The sequence below is a fragment of the Lissotriton helveticus genome, chromosome 1_2 (assembly GCF_964261635.1).
Source record: "Lissotriton helveticus chromosome 1_2, aLisHel1.1, whole genome shotgun sequence".
In the NCBI taxonomy this organism is placed as follows: domain Eukaryota; kingdom Metazoa; phylum Chordata; class Amphibia; order Caudata; family Salamandridae; genus Lissotriton; species Lissotriton helveticus.
Window position 1 is genome coordinate 183,218,001 of NC_136058.1, and position 27,223 is coordinate 183,245,223.

The 27,223-nt window shown below is 48.3% G+C and overlaps 1 protein-coding gene across 1 annotated transcript in view; it reads left to right on the plus strand.

Moving 5' to 3' along the window:
- The window catches only part of LOC144799482 (calreticulin-like), a 161,847-nt gene that overhangs the window by 47,770 nt on the left and 86,854 nt on the right, over positions 1 to 27,223 (plus strand). The window contains exons 3-4 of the mRNA XM_078670817.1: positions 8,532 to 8,735; positions 26,592 to 26,686. Of these exons, the coding sequence (XP_078526943.1) occupies positions 8,532 to 8,735; positions 26,592 to 26,686 (299 nt within the window). The remainder of the gene's footprint in view (positions 1 to 8,531; positions 8,736 to 26,591; positions 26,687 to 27,223) is intronic.

The following is a 27,223-nucleotide window of genomic DNA, read 5'->3' on the forward strand; positions in this document are numbered from 1 at the left end:
GTCATAAGTGGTATCATATGTGAGGTCATTAGTAGTTCATGGCGGGGGCGCAATTTATAGATAGCACTGCTAACTATAACTGGTGAATTTCTGTGTTTTTCTTAGTTCAAAAAGTTAATATTGACACTGACAAATTCACCTAACTACAACGTTACTGTGGCGCGGTGGGGAAGCAAGAGAGAAACTGTATTCAGTAATTAGGTAGTTTATTTTAACAACACAAAGCAGGCTTGCCTTCTTCAGGGGGTCAGAGGGAAGCGTCTTCTTTCTGTCTCTTCTATTCAGAGATCTGGTTGGCTTCTCCGCTCTCTCCCATAGGTCACCGAGATGCTCTGGACGATTTGATATAAAAGGAAACAAAGGAACAAAAAAAACTATAGATGGCTGTTGTCCAAAGGTCCTTACTATAATAAGGGGAAGGGTGTGAAGGGAGACTGCACCCGAGATCCACCACCAGTGTTGTCTTCGCTTTTGCCACGCTCTACGTTACGGGCAGCCTACAACGCCACACACAGTGCAAGAACCTCACTTGCCTCCCTTCTCCTCCCAACCCGGCTTTGCGCCACGGGTTACCTTTCCCCAAGCGGCTCGCAAACGCTGTCATAACTCATATAGCCACTCGCTTTATGCCCCCAACACAGACCAACAGAGATATCTCGAAATGGTGTCCACAACCCTAGCGCACTGGCACGGGATCCCCTGGATATTGGGGGGGGATTACAATAGTGTATTGGATGCCACACTGGACCGCTCATTCCCACCTCTACCCGGCGCACCAGTGGTGGGTGCCATGAAAGCTCTTATAGCCTGGGCCTCACACTGGAACGTACACGATGTGTGGCGCCACCGGAACCCAACGGCCAAGATGTACTCGTACTACTCAGGAGCCCACACCCTGCACACCCGGTTAGACAGGTTCATGCTCACGGATGATCTACTCCCACTAGTGACGGAAGCGCTTTACATGGGCAGGACACATTCCGACCATAACCCACACATGTTAACGGTTTCATGGGCGAACACTCGCCCCCCTGTCCCCACCTGGAGGCTGCAGCCGGACCTCCTGCTAGACGCGCCCTTCCGGAACTCATTGTTCGCACACATTGTACACTACTTTGAGGACAATGCGGGCACGGCCACCTCACTACAGATGGAATGGGAGGCGTTCAAGGTGGTCATTAGGGGACAGTGCATGGGAACACAGGGGAACCTCAAACGGCAGGTGGAGAGGGACTTACACAGGGTAGAGGAGGAATTGGGCCGACACGAACGGGACTCGGTGGGAAGACACGACACTGGGCTTCAGGCAGCGCAGGCGACACACGAAAAACTGATGGAGAGGCTCAGATGTCTGAATTTCGCGGCTCATGCGGCGCGCACACACGATAGGGGGGACAAGCCTGGTAAATTGCTGTCGTGGCTCATCAATAGAGAAGACCGGACGAAGCCAGTCACGAAAGTAATAGACATGAACGGGGTGCCCTTACACACACAGGCAGAGATCCACGGAGCATTCACCGCACACTACAAAACACTGTATCGCTCTTGCCTACCCACACCCGCCCCGGATATGGAGGACTATCTTGACCAGGTACTGCTGCCGTCGCTTACCGATGCCCAACGCGCTGACCTAGCGGCACCCTTATCCCCCGAGGAGCTCCGGGAAGTCATAGCGGCGCTCTCCAACGGAAAGTCCCCTGGCCCCGACGGACTCCCGGCGGAGTTCTATAAAGCATACCAGGACCTCCTGATCCCTGAACTCGTAAAACTGTACGAGACGGCTCTGGAGGACTCCTCCCTGCCACCGTCTCTGAGTGAAGCTACCCTGGTCTCCCTCCTGAAGCCAGGTAGAGAAGAGACGCTTGTGGGCTCATATAGACCCCTAGCCCTCTTAAACACAGACTACAAAATACTAGCCTCTACACTGGCGAGGAGATTGGCCCAATACACACCTACCCTGGTCCACCCAGACCAGAACGGGTTCGTGCCCACACGCAGCACATCACACAACATCCGCCGGCTGTTCAGAGTACAGGAGTACGCGAGAGGCCCATGGCCACGATCGGGTTGCATAGTATTAGACCTGGAGAAGGCATTTGATTCGGTGGAGTGGCCGTTTCTTAGGGCAGTTATGCAGAGGTTTGGCCTGGGCGACGCATACCTGGACATGGTGGGACTCCTATACCAAACACCAACCGTCAGGGTCCGGATAGGGGGTCTGATATCGGAGGCCATACGGGTGGGGCGGGGCACACGGCAAGGCTGCCCGTTATCGCCTCTACTCTTCTCGTTGGCCATGGAACCACTGGCTGAGGTGCTGAGGATGCAAGGCGCCGAATGGGGCATCCCGTTGATAGATGGGATACACGCGGTCTCGCTGTATGCTGATGACCTACTCCTCTACGTCAGAGACCTGACACGGATACCCCCGGGACTCACCGACGCCCTCCGTGAATTCACAACACACTCGGGACTGAGGGTCAACTGGGGCAAATCTGGGGTCTTCCCCTTTCACCCGGAAATGCAGGACTGCGCAGTACAACTAGGAGACACAACGCTGACATGGTATGCCGGTACCTTCAAGTACCTGGGCATCCACGTATATAGGAACGCAGCAGATATACTGGATGGCAACTTGATTCGAGCCATAAATTCCTTGCGAGCCCAGATCCAATTCTGGGGCACACTCCCGCTCAATGTCCCAGCCAGAATCACCCTGACCAAAATGGTAGTCCTACCCAGACTCCTGTACTATTTTTCAAACATACCGGTGTATGTCCCAGCTCGGGTCTTTCGAGACTTGGAGACCCTGACACGTACACTAATCTGGAATGCGGGGAGACCGAGAGTGGCCCTGAAGAAACTGTATGCCCCGACATCCTCGGGGGGGCTCGCAGTCCCGAACCAGGAGCACTACTACCTTGCCGCGCAGCTCCAATGGGTGGTGGCTTGGTTGGCGAGTAGGAACCTAAATGACACAGCCTCAACAGTCCCAGCACTGACCCACGCGGCGACTCTCGCACTGTTCCACCCCCTCAGACGAGCGACACGCGAGACGCAACTGCACCTGGCAGTAGCGCTGAGATGCTACAGGCGAGCACTGCGATTGACCAAGGACACTACCCCCTACGCTCCGGCCCTACCACTTGAGGGTCTGCCGAGGCCCGGGGGAGTGGTGACTGCAGCACGCCTGCAAGACTGGGCGCTAGTGGGGCTTGAGACTCTGGCGGACTTATATGACGACGGAGCCCTGGTACGGTTCGAGGGACTAGTGGAGAATCCAGGTCTGCCAGCGGGACAATTCCTGCTGCACACATCAATGCTGCGGGTCCTAACGGAACACTGGGGCGATATGTCAGTGGAACCCGAGACGCACCTATTAGTACAATACCTACACGTAATGGGGGCGGGTTCGCACGTGGTGCACTGGCTAACACAGGCGCTGAGATCCCACACAGCGACCTCCCTTCAGTCGCTCAGGGACAGGTGGACCACAGACAGAGGGAGGGACTGGTCGGATAAAGACTGGGAGAGGATCCTGGAGGGACCGCAACACGTTCCCCGCAATTCGAGATTCAGACTCATACAGTTCTATATCATGCACAGAGCATACCTGTCCCCGGACAAGATTAACCGCTACTTTGGTTTGGATACCTCCAAATGCCCGCGATGCGCACTACTGAACGCGGATCTCCTACATATGCTGTGGGCATGTCCCAAGCTACGGACGTACTGGCAGGATGTCAACACGCTGCTGACAAAAGGGACGGCGCTGGGCCAACGTCACAACTGGGACACCTGTGTGCTGGGGCTCCTAGCCAGAACGAAACACAACAAGGCACATATGAGGTTCTGGGATCTGGGGCTGATAACCGCCAAAAGGCTCATAACCCGTCGCTGGAAGGCCGCGGAACCACCCCTGACGAAACACTGGAGTGCCTCCCTCATCTACTGGGCAACCGCAGAGGGCACGGTGCTACGTAGGGAGGAGACGGCGGGGCGGAGGGCCATACCAATAGCTGAAACATGGGAGGGCTTCCTGAAAGAGTTCACCAGGGCCTGCCACGGCCGAGGGATGTCATAAGGAGATGACTCCTCCCCAGTGGAGCAAGGGAGGCATGACTGGATCACAGGCTGCGTAGTGGGAAAGGGAAGAATCGGGAACCACACACATACGGGCATGACACGCTGCCCATGCGGTCAATTACTCGCCCCCATGGCCTTCCCCCCCCCCCTCTCTTTCTCTTTTCCACTCCCCTCCCCCCCCCCCAACATCTCTGCCCATCCCGCCTTGCCCCGCCCCCCCCCCACCCCCCCCCCCCGCTGGTTGGCGGAGCCCACATACACAGTCGACCCCACCAATATGCCCCCACCCGAGACCAGGAACAACCGCACACCGCTAGGACCTCCTCCCCGAGCACACTCGAGGCCAGCACCCTGCGAGACCATTACACCCGAAACTACCCAGACAGGACCCGCACTGCAGCACCCCCCCCTCCTTACCCCGAGAACGGAATCTTTACGCCCTCCCCCATTTTCCTGGTTTTCCCCAGTTCGAATTGGTGGCATCTACAGCAAGGACGCCCCCCAGTTGTCCGCGCTGGTTCTGCCTCCCCCACGCACACTTCCCACTTCTGATACACGGCGGCGAAACACAGGGGAGCAGCACACTCACAAACCACTGCCGCAACCATCCACCACACGGAGGCACACCACCGAACCTCCTAGCAGACCACGGCACACATACAAGCCGCCCGGAACCTAGCCCAGCGGGTTATTCCCACCACTGAGGGGCATCGAGCAATGTCACTTGCTAGCGAGCTACGAACGCCAAGGGTGCGGCTGGCCATCAAGCTACCCGCCCCGGCAGGAGAGGTCAGGCACTAGAGAAAGGCAGGCGGGGCGCGCTGCGCAGTACGATAGCAGTGAAGCGAATGGTCTGGTGAATACAGTGACCACCCCATGACAACGTATGCAGTTCTTTAACAACAAGCGCATTTATCAACTTTCAACTGTCGCCAACATTCGCATTGATGGTGTACGAACTGCTCCAATTGTTGTTTCCCCTTTGAATTATGCACACAAGAAATGTAACTGTATGCCAAGTGTGTCAATAAAACAGATTTAAAAAAAAATAAAAAATAAAAAAAATAACTCATATAGCCACGTCCCTCCTAGAATGTGGCTGGCCTGCTCACAGCGCTGAATATGGTCCGCCGCCCTCTCTTCCGTGGTCCCGGTAACGGTAATCTGTCTCTCCGTTTCCTCCTGGGTCTCTCCTTCTCGTAGCAGGTTTCCGTCCTTCTTCTCTTCCGGCGGGAGGTTGTTAGGCCTCTCGGGTCCAACTCCGATCTCCAGCTGGAACTCTTCCGCGTCCCCTCGGAGGGGAGTGTGAGAAGTTGGCCTGGTATATGATGTTCACTATTCTAGTGAGCACCTTGCACCAGTACAAACAACCCTTATGGTGATGGTTGTAAAGTCAACCTTATAGACCAGCTATCCTAGTGGTAGCATGGACAAAGCAGTCTTAGGCTAAACTCGAGAGGGCATGTGAAGCCAGCTGTTTTACCATATGTAACCCCTTTAATACCAAGTGAAAGGACACCACACAGGTTGTATATCAAAATATATATGTATTTATTTGTAACACAGTCCTCTGAACTCTTTATGAGGTCAGAGGCACAAGCACATAACAAGAAACTTAATTATAATACAATAAGTTGCGCAAAATACAGTAATGCCCTAGAGGCACTTCGTACCATATACTAAATTAGTGGTATAAGAACCACGTCACGAACAAAGGATAGGCCTAGGGCCTGGAGAATCGCTGGGGCAACACTGTACTACCAAAGGATAGGAAGTAGGAGGCCCACGGGATGCGCGTGCAGTGTCTTTACACGCACGCAAGTTACCATAGAGTTAGAATGGGTACGAAAGAATTGGAAACTAGTTCTTTTAGGACACTTCCAGATGGACTAGGGAAAAGCTACTTGAAACTAGGACACTAGGATAGTCAATACCCACAGGAGTACCGAAATACTTGCCTTACCTCACCCAGAGGAAGCGGGTGCATAGGTGTCAAAGTGTGTCGGGTTTCGTCGCTGATTCCTATGGAGCCTTGGAGAAAGATGCTGCAGGCGACCAGGAGAGAAGTGTCCGGGTGGATCCAAGTGCGGATCGAGGATGAAGAGTACCTAAAAGCAGAGGGGACAGAGTCTGGGTCACTACCCAGTGACCAGGAAGGAACCAGGAAGGAACCAGGCGATGTCACGAAGCAATCAGGTGATGTCGTGAAGCTTGTCTCTGCAGCCACGTGGACCAGGAGGTGTCGACGACAACAAGGAGCTGGATACGGACTGTCCCACAAAGGCTCTTGCTGTCGGCGGTGTCGTCTTCCGGATTGGAGTCAACAAGCCTTGGCAAAGGCAACCCACGCAGGAATCGTAGATGGCTTACGGATCAGACCAGCAAGGTCTGATGGACTTCTCCATTTCAGGGAAGCAAGGGCCAGTCTGGAGCAACCAGACCAGTGGTGTAAATTGAAAGGTTCATCGTCACGGAGGCCACTAGCCAAAGGGCAAGCGACCTGACAGATGCGTCAAGCAGGAAAATGCAGAAGGGCCCCACGCAGAACTCGAGGAGTGTGAAGTGCTGATCTACGGTGCAGTTGGTGCTCGGGGCTGGGGCTTCTCAATCCCCAATGCACAATTTCGAGGGTTCCTCAGAAGTTGCACGGAAAGCAATTCGCTAGCTTTCCAAGATGGCCGGTCCCACATCTCTCGTCGCCTCCACGGGTCTCAGCTCTGCTGTGACTGTGGATCGGGCTGTTGGAAGTCTGGAAGTCTGGGTCTCGTCAGGCTCTGTGTTCGGGCTCCGGCAGGAGCATCAACAAAGCAAACCGTTGATCACTTGATGGTGCCTGCTTGCACAGGGTGGTCACTCCTTGACCACAAGGGAGATTCTTCAGTCTTCTATGTTGACTAGAATGTCGAAGGTCCAGAGTTTCATTTCAAGTTTCAGTCAGGATAAATGTAAAGTTTTGGGACTCAGCTCCTACCCATATACCAACTTTAGAGGCTGGATTATGTGCTAGGTGCCTCCTATGGGTGGGACCAGGGAAGGGGGTGGTTACACCCCTTTCCCTTTGTCCAGTTTCACGCCAGAGCTGGGGCTGGAGTGCCCCAGCACCGGTTTGAACTGGACTATGCATGCGACACCTTGTGTGCCCCAGGCAGTGTCTCATTTCATTCAGCCCTCCCTGCCCCAATACACTATAGCCTGTCTGGGGTGGTGCTAGCACCTCCCAAGACAGGAAACCTATTGTCCAAGCCTCCCTCGCTGGAAGGACTCCCAGCAGCAGGATGTCAGACTTGTGTCTGTGGCAGCTGCATCCATTTTGTCATGCTGAGGCTCTGGTTAACTTTAACCGGGATTAGTAGGAACAACATGTCTTCTCCCTCTAGAAGGGTGGAATGCTACCCCCGTCGCCAGAACTGGAGAGGGGGTAGTATTCCAAAGCGTATGACACCTTACACGACATGTTTTGATAAAGCCAAACCAAAGTTAGCAATAACCGCGAGGATTATAATGCACTTAAGAGTATATGGTATGGCTATATCATAGAACAGCTATAAGGACATGGTTCCGAAAGCTGCAGACAGGCTCAGCTCATGCTAGAGTACCATCTCCCATAAAACCAAGCCCTCTGCCCTAAGGATTGTTAAGGCCTGCCATAGGAGTGACTTATAGGTGCATATGTGTCTATATATAATGGTAGGTATAGGAATACTATACCTAAGCAAGGGGTGATTACACAACCTTGCCCCAGCTGAGTGATCAGCCAGTTGTGTCAGTTTGGATGGCCAGCCAGGGGTGGTAAAATATATGCTGCAGCCCCTGGTAGGCCTTGGGTGCACCTATGCCCTGGGTACCTATGGTCCCGTCAGCTGGGAGTGGACATGGTGTTTGCTCCCGCTTGGTGGGAGATTTAAAAATACTCATACCAAGCAAAAGCAAACACAGGATTCCTGCTACATCCCAGAAGTGGGCACCCTGGGCCATAGCTGCTGAGATGGGCCCCAGGGGTGGGCCAGAGTGAACATACCAAGAGTTATTGAAACCCTGTAAAAAACATTTTCCCTTTCACAGACAGGCCTCAGTAATGTTCAATTCACAGTCCAACATTTTCAATTAGAATTATTTGCAACAACCATTGCTACTCATTAATCTTAACCCCTTCGACGCTCATGACGAGCTGGGCTCGTCATGCAGTAGCCTCCTGCTACGCTCATGACGAGCCCAGCTCGTCATGAATGTGCGAGGATCGCGAAATCCCAGCACAGCAGGGGAATTCCCATAGCATCCAAGAGGTTAAACAGGTAAATCCCATTGACAAAGCAAATAGTCTTGGCTGGTTTTAGGTGTATGTCAGTTGTTGTGCTATTTATCTGGATGCAATACCAGAAAACTCAGAGAGGCACCACAATAAGCTCTTGGAAGTCTGATACTAGTATTTGTTCTCTCTCTCCCAGGTTTGCAGACTAGCGAAGATGCCAAATTTTACGCAATCTCATCAAGATTTGAGCCTTTCTCTAACGATGGTCAAACATTAGTCATTCAGTTCACAGTTAAACATGAACAGAACATCGACTGTGGCGGCGGATACATCAAGCTGTTCCCCGCTGACCTGAAGCAGGAGGAAATGTACGGCGACTCCACCTATTACATCATGTTTGGTGAGTTCCTTAGACTCGGTGCTTCTGGGGGTTCAAGGGATGTTACAGCAAAGCTTACTTTCCCTGTTTTATGGATTGGCTCTGTGTAAGTTTCGGAGAAAACATTCTCCTGATACAGCTGATTTAGTATTTAAATTCGACATTCACTCAGGAGTAATAAAAGTGCAGATGTAAGACAGTCTCTGCCTCCCTTTTGGGGCTGTCTGGGGTCTTGAGTAGTTGAAGAGCTGTAGCAACGCTTTTGTATCGGCTTGACTGGTGGCAAATGGTTGATTGTCATGGGGACTTTCAAGTCGTGCTGCTTTTGGCTGGAATTGTAGCAGTATGTATTGACATCTTTAAAGTAAACAAAAGAGCACAACACACACAAAGAATTACACCAACATCATTAAAACATAACAGGGAGCAGCACAACAAAACAGTCAATGCAGAACGCATCATAAACCCCACACAATACAGCACAACAACATTTCAATAGTACAGCAGAAAAACACAACAAAATAAACAAGCCTTGGCAAAACCAATGGGTCTCACTTTCAAGATCTATTGGCTTTGTCAGTGCCAGTTAGCCATGCTGAACAGCGTGGCTAAAAGCTAAAAAAAAAAAAAAAGTCCAAATGATGCCACCACGTCATTTTGTATGCCACATGCATGCTCTATTACGCAAATGTGCCTATAAAATGATGTTGTTCTAACAATGGAGGTGGGAGCATACTTCAATTTGCAGTGAAGCAGGGCAGAAGTATTCATGTTTGAGCAGCTGATGATAAAGTGGTGAGTTTGTGGTGTCTTATAACCCATCCTTTTAGCTACCTTTCAGTCGAGCAACTGATGGCGAACACACCTTTGAAATGCTTCTTTCTTTGCTAGTATTTTTAGTTCCCTTTTTGTTTGTCTAGCCTCAAGAGCAAATGAGCGATGAAGTACAGCCTTTGATTTATGATGATTTTTCCTCAATAGTTTCCTTATGACTGGAAGATAAAGTGGCGTAAAACATGATAAGACAGTGACTTGCTAATAGTTAGGTCTAGGCTAGCGTAGGCTGCGCATATGCGCAGTCTCGCTGGCGAGATTTAATGTCTCTGAGTAGCGAGGTTAAGCCCCGCCCCTCTTCTCCATTGGCTGGCCTCCTAAACGGCGGCTAGCCATTGGAGAAGAGGTCCCAGTGACGACATTCTCTCGATCTAAGCCCCGTCCTTTTCGGATTGGGGGCGTGTTTTTTTTTTCTCCCCTCTTCTGCATTGGCTGGAATGTAAACAACAGTTAAAAACACGCCCGTTGTTTAAATTCCAGCCAATGGAGAAGAGGGGAGACAGAAAAACACGCCCCCCAGTCTGAAAAGGACGGGGCTTAAAGACAAATGGCAAGCGCTTGTTTAATACATTTCTAACCTGGAATACCATTTCTCTGCACATTTGAATCATTCTCTTAACGTCACAAACCATGAGAACTCTCTCAAAGGCCTGCTTTCCCGACCGTAGGGGGGAGACACTTCTCCCGTGAAGCGAATTAAGTCATCACTCGTCGAGCAGTACCAAAGTTGGACATTGGAGGCCTGTTTCCCTTTGCTGCTTGCTCTCTTTCAGTGTCTTTGAGGCTGTTGCTCCCTGGGGAAGATGGGAGGGCAGCGCACTACGGTGTGAGGATTTTTCGCTCAAAGAGCTGCTGCTAATTAGCAAACTGTGTGCTTGAATAAAAGTTTGTGTTCGCCGAGAAGGCCTCTCTCCGCTTCTTGGCATTGTGGCACCGCACAAGAATGCAGCGCTTGTGTGGAAGCCCTGCTCCCATGCAGTAAATCCCTCCCGCTGGAAGTGCCCTCAGAGGTGGCTACTGCTGCCCTGGCCCGGCCCCTCTTGGGGTGCTGCCAGCTAAATGCACCGGAAGGCGCTTTACACAGGGTACAATGCCCGATCCGCCTAAATGTCACACCGAAGTTCAAATGCCAAAGCCCCGCTGCTGCTTTCCCACTTCAAGTCTGGGGGCTGTTTTTATAGTGCCAGGGGTAGGCGACCGCCCTTTCCGCCACACTGGATGTCTGCAGGCCTCTCTGCTGCCCACTTATGACAGGACCTTGCTTCTGCGTCAGCTTCAGCTTTGAACATTTTTATATATTTTGCGTTTATTTTTCAGCTTTCCCTTTAGACGGAAGAGGTGAGCACAGGCTTTTTAAGCCTGGGAACAAGCCTCCCATTTTCCAAGAGCTCACTCCCCACCCTCTCACCCTCACACCCTCACCCTCACCGCCCCACCCTCAAACACCCTCACCCTCACACCCTCACCCTCACACCCCCTCACCTCACCCCCACCATCACATACCCTCACACCCCCTCATACTCACACCCTCACACCCACTCACCCTCACACCCCCTCACCCTCACACACACTCACCCTCACACCACCTCACACCCTCACAACCCCACACACCCTCACCCTCCCTCACCCTCACACGCCCTCACCCCCACCCCCGTTTACACTCACACCCTCACAACCTCTCACCCCCACGCCCCCTCACCCTCACTCACACTCACCCTCACACACCCCCTTCCACTCCCTCACCCTCACACCCCTCACCCATACACTCTCACCCTCACAGCCCCTCACCCTCACACAACCTCACCCTCACACAACCTCACCCTCACATCCGATTACACTCACACCCTCACAACCCCTCACCCCCACGCCCCCTCACCCTCACACATCCTCACCCCCCTCACCCTCACACCCCCCCCCACCCTCACAACCCTCTTACCCTCACACACCCTCACTCTCACAAACATCTCACCCTCACACCCCCTCACACAGCCCCTCACACACCCTCACACACCCTCACTCACCCTCTCACCCTCACACACCCTCTCACCCTCACTCACCCTCTCACCCTCACACACCCTCACTCACCCTCACACCCCCTCACCCTCACACCCCCTCACCAGGCCCGGACTGGCCATTGCGGGCACCGGGCAATCCCACGGTGCGCCGCAAGGGTGGGGGCCGGTTTTGGGCCCTGGGGGCCGGTTTTGTTACAGGGCCGGTTTTGCAGCATAGCTACAAAATCGGCCCTGTAACAAAATCGGCCGAAAACCGGCACCGCCAAAGAGCTCGGTCACACCCCCAGGGGGCCGGCCGAGCACTTTGCCAGGGCCGGTTTTGGTGCTCAGTCCGGCCCTGCCCCTCACCCTCACATCCCCTCACCCTCACACCCAGCGCTCTGTATGTGTGCGTGTCGCTGTGTGTGTGTGTGTGTGTGTGTGGCGCTGTGTATGTGTGTGTGGCTCTGTGTGTGTGTGTGTGTGGGGCGCTGTGTGTGTGTATGTGTGTGTGTGTCTGTGTGTGGCACTGTGTGTGTGTGTGTGTGGCGCTGTGTGTATGGCGCTCTGGGTGTACGTGGCGCTCTGTGTGTGTGTGTGGCTCTGTGTGTGTGAGGCTCTGTTTGTGTGTGTGTGTGTGTGTCTGTGTGTGTGTGGCTCTGTGTGTGTGTGTGTGTGTGTGGCTCTGTGTGGCTCTGTGTGTGTGTGGCTCTGTGTGGCTCTGTGTGTGTGTGGCTCTGTGTGTGTGGCTTTGTGTGTGTCTGGCTCTGTGTGTGTATGTCTCTGTGTGTGTGTGTGGCTCTGTGTGTTTGTGTGAGGGTGCAAATGCAATAGGTGTCGCATTTGCGAGAGGTTAAGCTATTGGCATTGTAAATGACAATGCCATTTATTTATCTGTTTAAAAAAAACAACCCATAAATAACAATTTTGTCATTTACAATGCCAATAGCTCTAACTTTTGCAAAGGCGGGACCGTTGCATTGTAAATGCTTGTTTTATATAAGCTGTTTGGTTACTATAATGTGAGTTGTGCATAAGATGTTATCACCCCTTGAGACAAGTAGGAGAGGGAGTGTGAGGTATTAAATATTAATTTCAAGTGATATTTTAAAAGCATTAAATAACATGGATAACCATGCACTGTAATTGGCAAAGCATATTAAATCAATGTGTTTGTGAGTGTGTGTGTATGTATATTGGCTGTCATGACGTGCAGAAAAAGTTACTTACATTCTGGTAACACTATTTCTGGTTGATTCTATATCTTCCATCTAATTCCTCACCTTAATAATATCCTCCGGGCACCAGAGTGGAGCAGGAAACTTTTTTCCCATCTGTAGCTCTGAAACACAACACTGTGGTGCTATGTGCCCTCAGGCACGACTCTGCCTGCCCAGAATGTGATGATATTGAAGTATATAATGATCTAACTGGTGCACTGGATTCAGTTCATGCCATTTTTCCTGCTCCCCATCTAGCCTTGAGAGGAGCCAAAAAAGAAACAACAGCAGCAACAATACAGCGTATGATATGCTTGCATACCTTGGGATTCTAATAATCACAGAATTAGTTCACAAGGAAGATATAGAGGCCTATTTACAAACTATATTTTGTAGTGCATAGGGTAGTACTTCATTAGTGCTACTCATGTACTATAAAAAACAATTCACAAACCAATGGCTGGAGATATCCATCTTGCCTATTTTTTCTAGGCACAGAGCTCCACCACAGTGGCACAAATCTCCACACGTGTAGCTATACATTTTAGTAGTAAATTTGGGAACAAACAAATGGGGAATACTTAGATTAGGATTTTCTTCCTGTCTGGTTGGCGGTTCTTTGGCGTTCCCAGGGCTGTGCCTACGAAATAGGCACCGCAATGGGAAAATCAAAGGCAGTACCTGCATGGCATGGCATGGATGTTTTGGCAGCCATGATAATGCCCACAACTTCAAGCAATAAGTAGAACGACGGCTGTTGGCACCGTGACATCCCCACCCTTGCAGCTACAGCATTTGGCAATTGGTATGAAGGACCAGGACATTCTGATGCAAAAGCAAGTCCACCCATGTGAGAGTCAAAGAAGAGGCTAAGCAGTGTGTTCCTAAAGATCAACATACCAAATCATTCGCGTCCAGGCCAGGGCAATTAGGATCTCCTGTGCTTAATCCTCCTGCACCTTCTGGAAGACACTCAATAGAAGTGGCATGGCCTCAGGGGTGGGAAGTGTAATTTTAATGCTTCCACTACTTTCCGTACCACCAGAGTCAACAAAGAGACTTTCTCTGAATGAGTTCCAGATAAGCAAAGGATACCCCTATCTAGAGGTGTACCTTGACTAATTAAATTTTTTAAGTCCAGGAAAAGGCCACAATCTGAGTTGTAAGAGGGAAGGACAGTAGGTTGGCATACTTCGAGTCATTATAGTCTGTATGGCCATTACACTTTTCAGCCATCAAGAGCATTGGAGTCAGACCTGGAAAGTTCCTCCATTTGAGCAAATCTCTTGAGGTGGTGCCAAAGGTTTGCTATTAAAAACAGGCCCAAACTTTTTCTTTTACCCACTCATATAATATCTGCTGGACTTGAGGGTCTTGGACAGGACACTGAAATCAGTTCCAAGGGTGTCAATGTCATGGGGAACATCAAGAGTATGGTAGTTAGCAACTTGGAGGGGACTTGCTTCCTCAGAAGCAGCTCGAAAGCTGGGGTCTGTTTAGGTTTGGAGTTGGTTGGTGTCAGAGTCATAACCACCGGAATCAGCATAGCTACAGGAGTGAGCACACCCTTCGGGAGTGGCCCAGAGTGTAAAAAGACCACTCTGAAGATATCCAGCATGGCATGCCAGAAGGTCTCAACCAGAGCAGGGTCACCATCGAAGTCCGAAATTCCGGCTTCATCTTTTTATAGCATTTTAAGGTACAAGGGAAACCCAAAGGAGCAATAGGTGAGGGACCTTGAGTGCATTTATTGTTTCAAGGAACAGTGGTCCCTAACAAGTAGGTGATGATTTCAAATAAATATAGATCAGAAATTGAAGTCTATATAAACTGTCCAGCCGGACAGAGTTTAATAACACAATTGTTGAATTTGTCAATCAATTAAATACAATATCAAAGTGGGACACAGCCTGTGTCCTACTACTGTATAAGAGACAATTGTGACACATATGAACATGAGTGAGGCAAGAGCAGGCAGTCTAATAGCTAATAATCAAATCAAATCATCCAGTGTGAGGTGTCGACTGTGTTCCCCCTCCCCAGCAGACCTGCGGATGCGGTCTTGCTTAATTGATTCAAACCAGCAATTATGCTACTTCCAATACCATTACGTATACCATTACGTATGAAAAGGCATGTAATTTGAATGTCCTGATGATGATCCTGCTATGCCCTAAGGGGATCGAAACGCCGTCGACACCTCACACTGGATGATTTGATTTGATTATTAGTTAAATCACAACAGTGTACCTTGTGCAAATAATTGTCTGCAAAAATTTGGAATAAATGCAGACTGCCTGCTCTTGCCTCACTCATGTTCATATGTGTCACAATTGTCTCTTATACAGTAGTAGGACACAGGCTGTGTCCCACTTTGATATTGTATTTAATTGATTGACAAATTCAACAATTGTGTTATTAAACCCTGTCCGGCTAGACAGTTTATATAGACTTCAATTTCTGATCTATATTTATTTGAAATCATCATCTACTTGTTAGGGACCACTGTTCCTTGAAACATCATCTTTTTATAGCGTCGCAATCAGCTCCAGTGACTAAGAAGAGCATAGTGAAATGGCAACGAGACTCCAAATGGCCCCAGGAACAGGACTGTTCCTCTAGGAAGAAGGGGTTTCTCCTTCTGATGGTGCTTTTTGTGTTTTTTTATTTTGTGGGGAGATCTTTCAGAAGACTATATCCTTTTAGGGGACTGATCTGAAAGGGAAGGAGAATGCTTCTCCAAATTATTGTTGCTCTTTGGGAAAAAATAACTTGGCTTCCTGCTCCCTAACGGCCTTCATGTACACTAGTGAACAGGAGTCACAGGTCATTTTTGGAGCTAAGACCCTGCATACATAAATTGTGTGGATCTGACATAGACATTGTCTGACATCTTTGACATGGTTTGAGCCCTGAAAACTTTAGAGGAGACCTATGACCTATAATTTTGATAGAGAAGCACCGAAAACAGCTCCGGACCCATGTCAATGAGGCGTGGAAAAACAGGAAATGACCCCAATATCGTCACATCATGGGTGGACAGTGTCACTGCTGTGATGGAATGGCACCAGCTGCCAACACTAAAGAGCCATTGCAGGGGTTAAAAGTTCTGGATCCAGGCTGGCACCTGAAACATCAATAGGGCGAGGAATCTGTGGGAAAAAGTATCCATCAGAATGAATGCTTGTAGCAGAGGCAAAGCACGAGTTGTCAACTGGTGCCTCAAACGCAAAATTGTAAACTTGAAGACGTGCACTGAATGTTGATATGTCATCATAGGCTAGTTCCACTGAAAGGCAGGTAGTGCTGGGAAAGAGTCAGAATGAGTGGCATGCCAGCCATACCCAGAGCTGTGACTGATTCAACCCTGCTTTACTCAAATGACAGGGTTCTAACCTGTTGGAATTTCTAGATTTCCATATAGGCGAATGCACTTCTGCAATCTTGTATTATATTTCCAAAAATATTTACATGTGACATTGTCGAAAGCATTGTTCTCTGGAGTAATGAACAGGACTACACAAAACATTGTACAAATGTAAAAAAAACAAGCTTACAAAAAGATTAGAAAAAATGTCTTTCCTCTCTAATTCCACTGTTGGTTAATACAAATAGTCAGAAATTTACTCCTGCAGGCTTTCACCTAAGCGTGGGAAAATGTTTAGGTTTTTTTTGTTATACCAATAAACCCCCAAGATTCTCATGGGTACTTGTGACTTTTGCAAAGTCTGAGAAGTACTCACAGTGTAAACATTTGCACATTCAGAACTGTAACTGGTGTGCATTTCATTTCAGAAGTAGAACATGCAATGTATAAATGTTTCGCATCTGCTTTTTTTCTCCTCGATGGGGTAAGCATTTTTCTCAGTGCATACATTCCATACCTTGCCCCACCACTAATTGCAAACGTATCTCCTTTCCCAGCTTGAAAATGGGCTTACTGCTGCTGCCTTTAACAGAGATACATTTTAGACTGTTCATTGTGAGAAATTAGCTGCGAAGGTTTTGTGAATACCTAACTATGTATGAGTTTGTGGGAGTTCATGCGCACCCTTCCTGCAATTCACACACCTTCCCCCTGTGAGCAGATATACTCATGTGTAAAATGAGCACACACTGATATTATTTGACATGTGAGTAAATACACTCATGAGTGAAATTCGTCAAAATTTAAATTTTGTGAGTTAGCAATTTCAATTTACACTTGTAAATACTGCTATTTGCATACCAACATGAAGCTTAAGTGCACTAATAACGTTGTGAGTTTGGACCGGAGTGCTTTGAAGTGAATGGAGAACAAACCAGAAAATACAAATTAACAGGGTCATTTGGAAACCTATTCATAGATCCCCACAATGTCAGGGGGAATCTCTATGGTGGCGCTGCCTAGACCACTTGGAGGTGCATTCAATAAACTGACTCCGCGATCGATGATCCACGGGGTATGGTGTTATCTGAATGAAGACTTGTGCTCCTTTCATATGTCTGTGTGGTGTTGTAGTTCACTTGGAATAAATCTCACCCTGCTGATTAAGCTCATTAGAAATGCTTAACTGAAATGTTTATTTTTTTTTTTTTTTTTTTTTTTTTTTTTTTTAAAAACCTTTATTGAACAATGAAAGCTCACAAATACTGGCCTACAACCCCACGGGCTGGCCAGAACAGAATGGTCAAATAACCAGCATACAAAAAGAAGATATGCACAGGATATAACATCAGGAGCACTGGTGAAGCAATAAAAACCATCGAGCGTTCAGCAAGAGCAGGATAATAAAGGTTAATTTTCTAGCACGGGGAGGGGACCAAAGAAATAACGGGCCGTACATGAGAGTACAAGGGAGGGACCGTGGCAAGCCGCCATTTTATAGACACAACGTAAGAAAATGAAACCATATAATCAAATCTAGCAAAGGACAGAAACAGAATCAGACCATCAAATAGCGACAGTGGCAACAGTCAATCGAGCTCACTCACCTCCGCCCCTACCCGAACAAAGAAGACGTGGTCAAAAAGCCCCATCACAAAGACTACGCAATACGCACCCCAACGGAAAAAGGGAACCTCCATAAAGGAGGAAGGGAAAGAGGGAGAAAAAGACAACAAAAGGAACACCCGCCAGATCATGCACCCCCAGGGGGAAAAACAGGACAATAAAACCGGCATGCGATGTAACAGAAACACGATACCAGAATAGGCAGCGAACCACAATCAGCCACACACCGGAAGAAGGACAGAAAACCCCCGGGGGAGATACGAGGTGACAGAGTCCCGAAAAAGTGAATACACAAGAGCCATAGAACAAAAAAGGGGAAAATAAGGGGGGAGAAAGACCCCCCGACACAAACAGACCCCCCCCACCCACCCTTAAGCCCACCCTGCACCCCTGCAGAAGGCTACGGCCTACCCCCCCCGCAGCGTGCCTGTCGCCCTAAGTAGAACCCGAAATATAGTGGAGCAAGAAAAGATGGAATTAAAAGACAAAAAAAAAAAAAAAAGGGGGGGGGGAAGGAAGGGAAGGAAAGAAGGGAGTAAAGACATACAAACATACACACGGGGGAGGGCCAAAGACAGGAGTAAACGCACCCATCCACCCGCCCGGGTTAAAGGTCCAAGTCCTCGGGAAGCCAAAGAGTATCAGGCCAAAGTCCAGGAGCACTAACCAGTTACACAGAACCATATCAGGACACAGAGATCATCCAAGCCGTTCATGAGCTACCGCATATAAGAGTCAGTTTTCGTCAGCCCTGACCCTTTTTATCCAAAGCAATAAGGGTCCGATCCAACGAGGACCCTGCCAGAAAGAACAGAAGGCAGGCAGCAGGAGAGTCCAACGGCAGTCCAAAAAAGTCACAGGAAGAAAAGCACGGAAGATCCAGGAAAATCACAGAATGTAGCAAACGATGCAGGCACAGTTCCAAGGATATATCCATAAAAACCGACCCATCCGGGCCGGCACAGGAGACGTCATCGGGCAGTGGTGATTGAGAGGGACCAGGAGAATCATGAAAGTCCGGCAAAACAAAATCCAGCTCCCGGGCCAAGGGCAGAGGAGGCAGCACAGGAGGAGAAGGCGCCATCAGGTTACGCACCTCCGGGGCGGCAGCCAGGACCGAGTCCGCCAGGAGAGTACCAGCCACACCCCGCGATATCAATGCCTCATCCGGTCGTGGGGGCCCGGGAGGCCCGCAGTGAGGAACCGTCTCCAGAGCCAGGAGTGGCGCGGCCACCGAGAGCCGCCAGGATAGCAGGATGTTTAAGATCCCCTTAAGTGCAGGAAAACCTTCACAGTATCCGACACCCGGGCCTTGCGGCGGGCCCCCAGTGCTCGTCCGGGCCCGGCCCAAACAAATGGGGTTGGTCGCCATCTTGAGAGCCCGAACAGGCCGCGCGGCCAACAACCTCCGCCGGGGCGGCAGTCAAGCAGATGAAGTCCCGCCGACAGGCAGAAGAACACCCCGGACAGGAAGGGGGGCCACCAGAAGAAGGGGATTCGCCGGCCCCCCAATGTCGCCAGTCCCGATCTCCGAGTCCGGGCGGCAAAGAACAAAATGGCCGGACCGGAGAACAAAGGGGGAGGAAGCTGAACACACGAGGAACCCCAATAATGAAGGGCAGCGTCACCATCCAAGGCTGCCGCCACACAGGAGTCTCTCAGCCAGGAACCTCCGGCTCACACGAACAGCGGCCCTCCAATCACCTCCAGTGCGCCCCGAAGGGCAAGCCCGCAGGCTGCATCCGGCCCAGGAGCCGGGACGAAGAGCCAGGCCAGTCCGCTCTCGAGTCCCGGGAATGGTCTGGGGCACTGCACCGGACCCACAGCAGCCAGGACAACCGGAACAAGCGGTAAGTGCCTGCAGTGCGTCGTAGTAGTACCACACAGCAAGGAGGGCTTCCCGGGGCAGGATAAATGCAGGATAAATGTGAAAAACACAGGCGGGCGAACGGAGCCGAGCTAAAGCGCGGCCATCTCGGTCGCGAGCTAGGCTCCTCCCCCTGTTTATTTGTTATTATTGGTTTTGGGATTAGTCCTGTGTGCTGCAGCCAATCATTCCATTAATTCACCCCAGTTTCTTTGTGGTAGATTAAACTAAAAGGAGTTTGGTGTTATCATTGGATTGGGGGGGCAGTGCAGGTGTTTGGTGGGGTGAGTTGATGAGCTAGAGGAGGTTATGTGTTCTTAGGTTGAAGTGGTACAGCTTTTAAAATAGGAGAGGTTCTGATCTTTGAAATGAGTTGTAGGCAAATTTCAGAAATACATAATAGGGATTAAGGCAAACATGCAAGTGACCTAGAGAAGGCTGTGCCTAGAGAGCAAAGACATTAGGCGGATAGGAAAAGAAGAAGAGGATAATTTGTAGGAAAATAGAGAGGCAACTATTTGAATGTTGAGTAAACGTAAAACATATGTTTTCCATGCTGTACTTTATGAATAAGGGCACTTTTAGACAGCATGCTATTTAACGATGCAAGACTCTAGACAAAATCAGCATTATTTGCATGTGAAGATAGTGCTATATTCGGTACTTCTACAATCTGTGGGATGCTAGGCTACCACAAGACCACCGCATCAGGAAGGATAATTGATCAACCCAGGAGTTGGAAACTTAAAATAATGGCTAGATGCAAATCTTGAAAGGAGATTCTACGAGTGGATTGTAAAGTGAGTTGGGATCCATTTTGGACACACGATGGGCGGCGAGTACAGATTCCCCAGGCAGTGGAATTGTCTCAGGCTGTAGAGTGGTGACCCAGACACTGATTTCAATGAAGACTTTGTTAGCAAGGGCCTGCAGATTGTATTTTCTGAAACACTGCCTTTTGGTAGATGGTAGGGTTGAGGGGTGAACTGTGGATTCTGTTGTGTAAGGTGAACGGTACACATCCCAGCCTTTTCAATTTTACTAAGGCTGATGTCAGCCAGTGAATATCCTCACACCTCTATCTGCCTCTGTTGTAGGTGATCGAGGATGGAGACTTCCTTGATGTGAGGGGTATTACTACACAAGGCTGTGTCTGGAGAGCAGCCTGGAAAAGATTTTGAAAGCAGAAGTACTCCAAACTAGCTCTGTAGTGTGTAGACTTGAGAAACATTAACCCTTGTTTTAGGGCAGTCCCAAGCTGTGTTAGATCAGGAAATTAAACTCAATAGTAAACAAGCATTTGCAATGCAATAGGTCTCACATTTACGTGAGTTTTAGCTATTGACATTGCAAATAACAATGCCTTTTATTTTTGTTTTCATTTTTAAAACATAAATAAAAGACATTGTCATTTACAATGCCAATAGCTTAAACTCGTGTAAATGTGAGACCTGTTGCAGTGCAAATGCTTGTTTTTGTTTGTTGCTAAGTCCCTCTCAGGCTTCCTGGGTATTGTGCATATATTTATTTATTTAATTACAGGGCATACTTTTACTGTGAGTCTTATCTAAAGTGCATGTTTCTTATGCTAGGTAGGACATGCATTTGCACTACTTTAAAAACTCTGTATGTAGAGTGTTCGTTTCAATTGCTAGTGAATACACGAGGACCCTTCTTTGTGGTGCAACTTTCTTTTGATAGGGGAGGCAACTGTGTTTATTGTATGTTTGACTTGTTTCTTGTGCTAGGTCATGCATGTGTGCTTTGCAAGTTTACTGTGCTGTTTCACACACCCACTTCCTGCGTTAGTTGATGCGCACACTTCCTACATATAGAGTGCAATATCCTGTACTATCTCATGCACATGCTCGCTGTTTAAGGTGACCGGCAATGCAGAAGCCACCTGTACAGTGCACGTGTATCTAGTGAAAAGGGTATGCACTCCACTCTCCATAGGGTGCACAAGTTTACTGTGATCAGCAACACGGAAGTTCCCTGTGAACAGTGCCCATGTTTGATCATCCAAATCCTGGCTCCTTGTAGACAGTACCAATGTCTATATGATAATCCAAGTGATGTCCCCCTTTTATACAGTGCCCATGTTTTCGGTAATGGGCCATTCAGTGGCTCACTATCTAAGGTGCGCACCTTTCTGGCGAGGTGCTCCCTGTGTATAGTTTATATGTTTCCTGTGAAGAATAAAAAAGCTGTTGGTAGAAGGCTTGAATTAATCTCAGACATACTTCCTCTGAGCGACGATGCACTGGCTTCATGTGTAGAGTGCCCATGTTTTCTGTGAGCACCCATATACACTGACTCCCACCCTGTGTAGAGTGCTTATGGTTCCTGGAAATAGTGCCTTAACATGAGCAGTTGCTGTCTGTTACTCAGTGCCTGCACTTCTTCAATTTGGAAGGGGAAGTACCAGCACTTCTGAGTAGGGGTGCAATACTCATTTTGGGGTGTGCAGACATTTCTCAGAATGAAACAGGTACTATTGGAACCTGCACTTTTTTTCTCTTTGCTCTGCTAGGTTGTTCATTGAATCATTTTGTAAAGTGCCCGTTTCCCATGGGAGCCCGCTTGCACTGTCCTGTTGAGCAATCACTGACTCGAGCAGACAAACAAAACAAGAGCAGTGAAGGTATCACTACCGCTGGCCCGATTCAGCGCGAAAACCGGAAGTTCTGGAGCATCACGCCTGTCGTGGGGCGGGACTTCCGCCTTCTGCGAGAAGCCCGCGCCCACGGAGTGGCTGGTCCAGAGGAGCAGTGGTGACGCGGGGCTCCCATCCCTGAAGGAGAGCCCCGCGGTCGCTGCAAAAGTAAGGAGGGTCAGAAGTGAGGCCGCCGATGCAGCCATAAAAGAGCCCGGTGAGTGGGGCTTAATTGTACCGTGGGGGCTGGTGCGTGTGTTTGTTTTTTAGTGATTGCGTATGCATGCACTGGCTGGGGGCGGCTGCTATGTGGTGTGTGTGCGCGTTCAAGTTAACTCTAGCCTTATTTACACGGCGTGGCTGCTATGTGTGTGTGTGTGCGCGTTCAAGTTAACTCTAGCCTTATTAACGCGGCGCGGCTGCTACGTGTGTGTGTGCGTGTGTGTGTGTGTGTGTGTGCGCGCATTCAAGTTAATTCTCACCTCATTAACGCGGTGCCAAGCACCAGTGTACACGTGCACATCTCATTCAGTACATGCAAGCATGTCTTCACAAGCGCGTACACCCGTGCAAATCGCCAAAAGCCCTGCTCGTGGTCATCTCCTGTCCCACTTCCGAGGCCAGCCCACAATAATAAGCCTCGCTGGCGACAGTGCTTCGCGCAGCCTACGCCAGGCGCGACCTAAAAAGGTTACTTGAAAAGCAACAATGGAGGCTGGATTATGGAAGCATTAAGGACACAAAACACACTGTTGCAGTAACAAATGAATGTACCACAAGGCACAGTGAGTAAAATTGGAGTGTATACTGGGGAAAGAGTTTTACAGATTATGGTGTCCTCCACAATGGAACTATGAGGCAGCACACAAACAGAGATAAGATCACCACTTCATCAACAGGTGAACACACTTTAAAAAGCCAACACCAGGATTACGCTTTGGGCTGGAGGTGAATTTCTTGCCCGATGTCCAGGTTACAATCATAACGACACAATCATAACAACTTCCATTCAGACAAGTCCTTTTCTGTGTTCCTCTGATTTCCTCGAAGCTGAAAGTTTGTTAGATATGGAATTGTTGCATTCTGTTGATGAAACGAGTGAGGGTGAAGTTTGATGGATCCTTCTCCATCAAAGGGAATTGGTGCTGTTGATTACAACTTGACCCTGATATGAGTTGTTTGCTAATGATTGGGTGACTGATACTTACTGCTTTAGGGAGGTGGAAAGTTCAAGACATGCTGGATGAAAGTGTGGGGTTAGGGATAGCTGAGAATGGCCAAGTGTTAGTTAAATGGTTTGAGCTAGATTTCACAAAACATTCCTGGATGGGACTTCTGGAGGATGCCCTACATCTTCTGTTAACATAGCCTAGGACACTGTAATACCTAATATATATTTCCATGGTGAGCTGAAAATGTTGTTCTGTGATATAAATGAATAGGCAATAAGAGAGGGCCAGTAATGCAGATGCTGAATAGATATAAACCAGACCTGGTGATGCTACAGTATGCAACTCTGGCTCTTGAGGAGTTACTTTACTCAAAACTTGCCCCCATTTGTATTGGATCGGTCATGCATTTTATGACCGGGGCTACTATGCTTCAGTGTCTTGTACCTGGGACAGCTATAGTCTAGTGTTTCTGTCGGTGTACCATCCTTTGAAGCTGCAGCTGTTAGTTCTTGAAAATGTGAGTGCCCTGAGACTGCAGTTTCCCGAGACCACAGTTATACTAGGTGGTGATTTCACATTGATTATGAATTAAAAGATGAGACTGATCCTCCAAAAACTCTGTTAGCTCAGTTGCCTGCACAAAATTGTAATGTTTTACTGCATCCCTGTGCTTGGCTGATGTATGATGTCATTCACGCAAATGTTTTTGATCGACTTGTGGTTCTTTTTCTAGGCTTGGTTACTTCTTTGCACCTCAAGTCACTTGGCCCGGGTTGAAGATGGAACATTTTTAGCGAGGGGATATCTCTGATCATTCGCTATCATGGAAGGTTATAAGAACGCACACAGACATTCATAGGGGTGGAACCTAGCTGCATGGGAGTCACAATCCCACCAGGACATAGTGGATTGCCTTACTGAAAGTGCAGATCCTTTTTAACTAAAATGTGGCATGAGCGAGGTCTGAGATATTATTATGGGAATCTTTTATGGTGGTCCTGGACAGCAGGCTATTTCCAAGGTGATGGGGACAGAAAACCTCTCAAGCAGCCACTGAGCTCTAAAAGTATATATGATGGGGGTATTACCTTACCAGTTACCACACCTGCTGCGTGTTTAATACCAGGCTTCACAGTAGGAAGTACTGAATGAATGGGTGTTAGGTGGCTCAAGAACTTTCTCACAGGATTCTCATGATATACAGAAACACCCTAGAAAGTGTCACTTACCAACAAGCATACATGATATGCTCCCGTAGCCTATAAAATCAGTGTTACTGTTGTGTGAAACAGTTGCAGCCATGGTTGGTAGGGTGGAGTAAAGTGATTCCCAAGGAATTTCCCCTATAGATATTATCAAAACGACAGCTCTTCAATGATTGGAAGGGCCCCGATGATGGAACGTGTTTGGTATGCTTAAAATTGGAGGTGGTTCGGATCTTACAGGTTTACATAGCTATGTGTAAATTTGATTTGGTTAAGAATTCTTTTGATATCTTTAGATTAGACATCACTATTATAGTATTAACCTAACTGAATGTTCTCATGCAGAGAGAAGAATGTTGACACTAGTAAGAAACTGTGCAATTAGACTCTCTAGACCTTGAACTAAATGAGAAAGATACAATTGTCCCCTGGATTGGAGGAACCATTGGCTTACCCAAGAGAAGCGGTGACAAACTCTGGCTTCAGTTCAAGGTTCTCCACATGATTTATTACACTAGAACTAAATTTGTTGAAGCATTCAAAAAAGGTCTCACCTGAGCTGTGCAGTAAGGGCTGTGAGCAAGAAGGCACTTTGAACCACACATAGCATTGAACGTTCAGGCGTTTTACAAAAAAGTAAGAGAGAGAGTCTACCGCATTGCCTCCATTGCTATGTAGGGTAAATTGGTGTTGCTTGGGGTGAGCAGACCCTGGATCTGAGTGTGGTTGACATCAGGAGTGGAGGAGTGGAGTTTAAATATGGACTGTTGTATGGCCACAAAAAAAGTTCTGATTAGCCGAATAAATTTGACTAGCTATGGAAACTGTGTATGCATCATAGTGGTTTTCCTTTAAACTTCGTTCAAGGAGCATGCTACCCTGTTTTTTTTTAACCGTGCTGCGACTGTATAATCAATGTAATGCATTGTACTGAAAGCCCTGGGTTTAATGTAAAAGTTGGGATAATTCATAACTTGCTTTTGTCAACCCCGGACTCAGTTGATTGATGACACTCGTCACTAATGCTACGTCTGTGTTTCTTTTATGAATTGTCTGATGGTGTACATAAAAAAACACAAACTAATAAAACTATTTAAAAATTAAGGGGCTGATTACGATGTAGGGCGGATCGACACCGCCCGCATGGCGGTGGCGGTCCGCCCTACATTTCCCTTGGCCCGCCACCCATATTAGTATGGCAGGGGGGGACCCTGGCGGACGGAAAGACCGTCCGCCGGTTTTCCACCAGTCGACCGGGCAGAAAAGGGGCTAGATATTGGTGGCGGTGTCTGTTAGACACTGCCATCCATATTAGCATGGGTGCGGGAAGCAGCCTTTCCGCGGCGGCGATGCGGTGGCATCCTAATTGCAGGTGCGGGACAGCCGCACCACAGGCGGCCGGTCCCAGCACCTCCAGGGAAGCGGGTGGACAAAAGTCCGCCAGCCATCCTAATCGGCCCCTTGGTGTCTGGTTTTCTTATAGATATGCACCAAACACTTTTCTCTCTATGTTTAGGCCTAGAATACAATACAGTTATTGTCACTCTTGAAATTACTGACACCATAGTATTTCGAGGATGCAAGGAAACCATGGTTTTCTGGGTTGTACTCCATGGATACCATGACAAATGGGAAATTACTGTGGAATTAGTTTTACCACACCCAACCACTTTGGTAATTTCTCATTTTTGCTTCCATTTCCACCCTAGCATTTTGACAGCTTTTTGCTGATGTAATGTCTGGAGAGGGAAAGATCAGGAATGTGGTTTTCCACATGTAATAATAATTTTGGCCAGTAGCAGGCGCTACTGGCCGAAATTCACTGTGACAGCTTTATAAGTCGAAAATACTGTAATAAAAATTGTTTCTGTAATGCAGTGATTATTTGTTTTTCGTATGAATGTGCTGGATTTACTAAAACATCCCTTATTTTTAGGTCCTGATATTTGTGGAACAGGAAACAAGAAAGTTCATGTTATCTTTAACTACAAAGACAAGAACCACTTGATCAGTAAAGACATTCGATGCAAGGTAAAGCCTGTACTTTTTATTTTCTCATTTTAAAAAACTGTAACATAATACAGTGAACTTACTTGTAATAAGCAAAGAAAACACTACAATGGCGCTGTCTCGACTTGATTCAATGTCATAACACTGAGTAGTGCCATTGAAGCCACTGGTTCAAAGAAATGAGCAGGGGTCTAAGCCTTGTGCTTTTTCTGACTTTCAACAAATAAATGCAGGCCTAGTAGAGTGTTATTGACACTTCGTTAACCTTGATGAACTTTTACGCGTATAATGTCTATAAGCACTTTTTTTTCCTTTAAAGCACCTGGCACTTTGTATGGCTCCCTGTGGGCTAAGATCAATGCAGCTTTATTTTTGTCCTGATGGAATCTATATGTATTGGCATTAATTAGACCTTCAAATAATTTCATATGGCACTTGGATGCATCTCTAACTTTGATGAACGTTTATGCATATATATTGTCTATAGGCTCTTGTTACCTGTATGTTTTTCTTTTACGGGCTAGAACAAATGTAGCCTTATTTTTAACCTTGATGAAT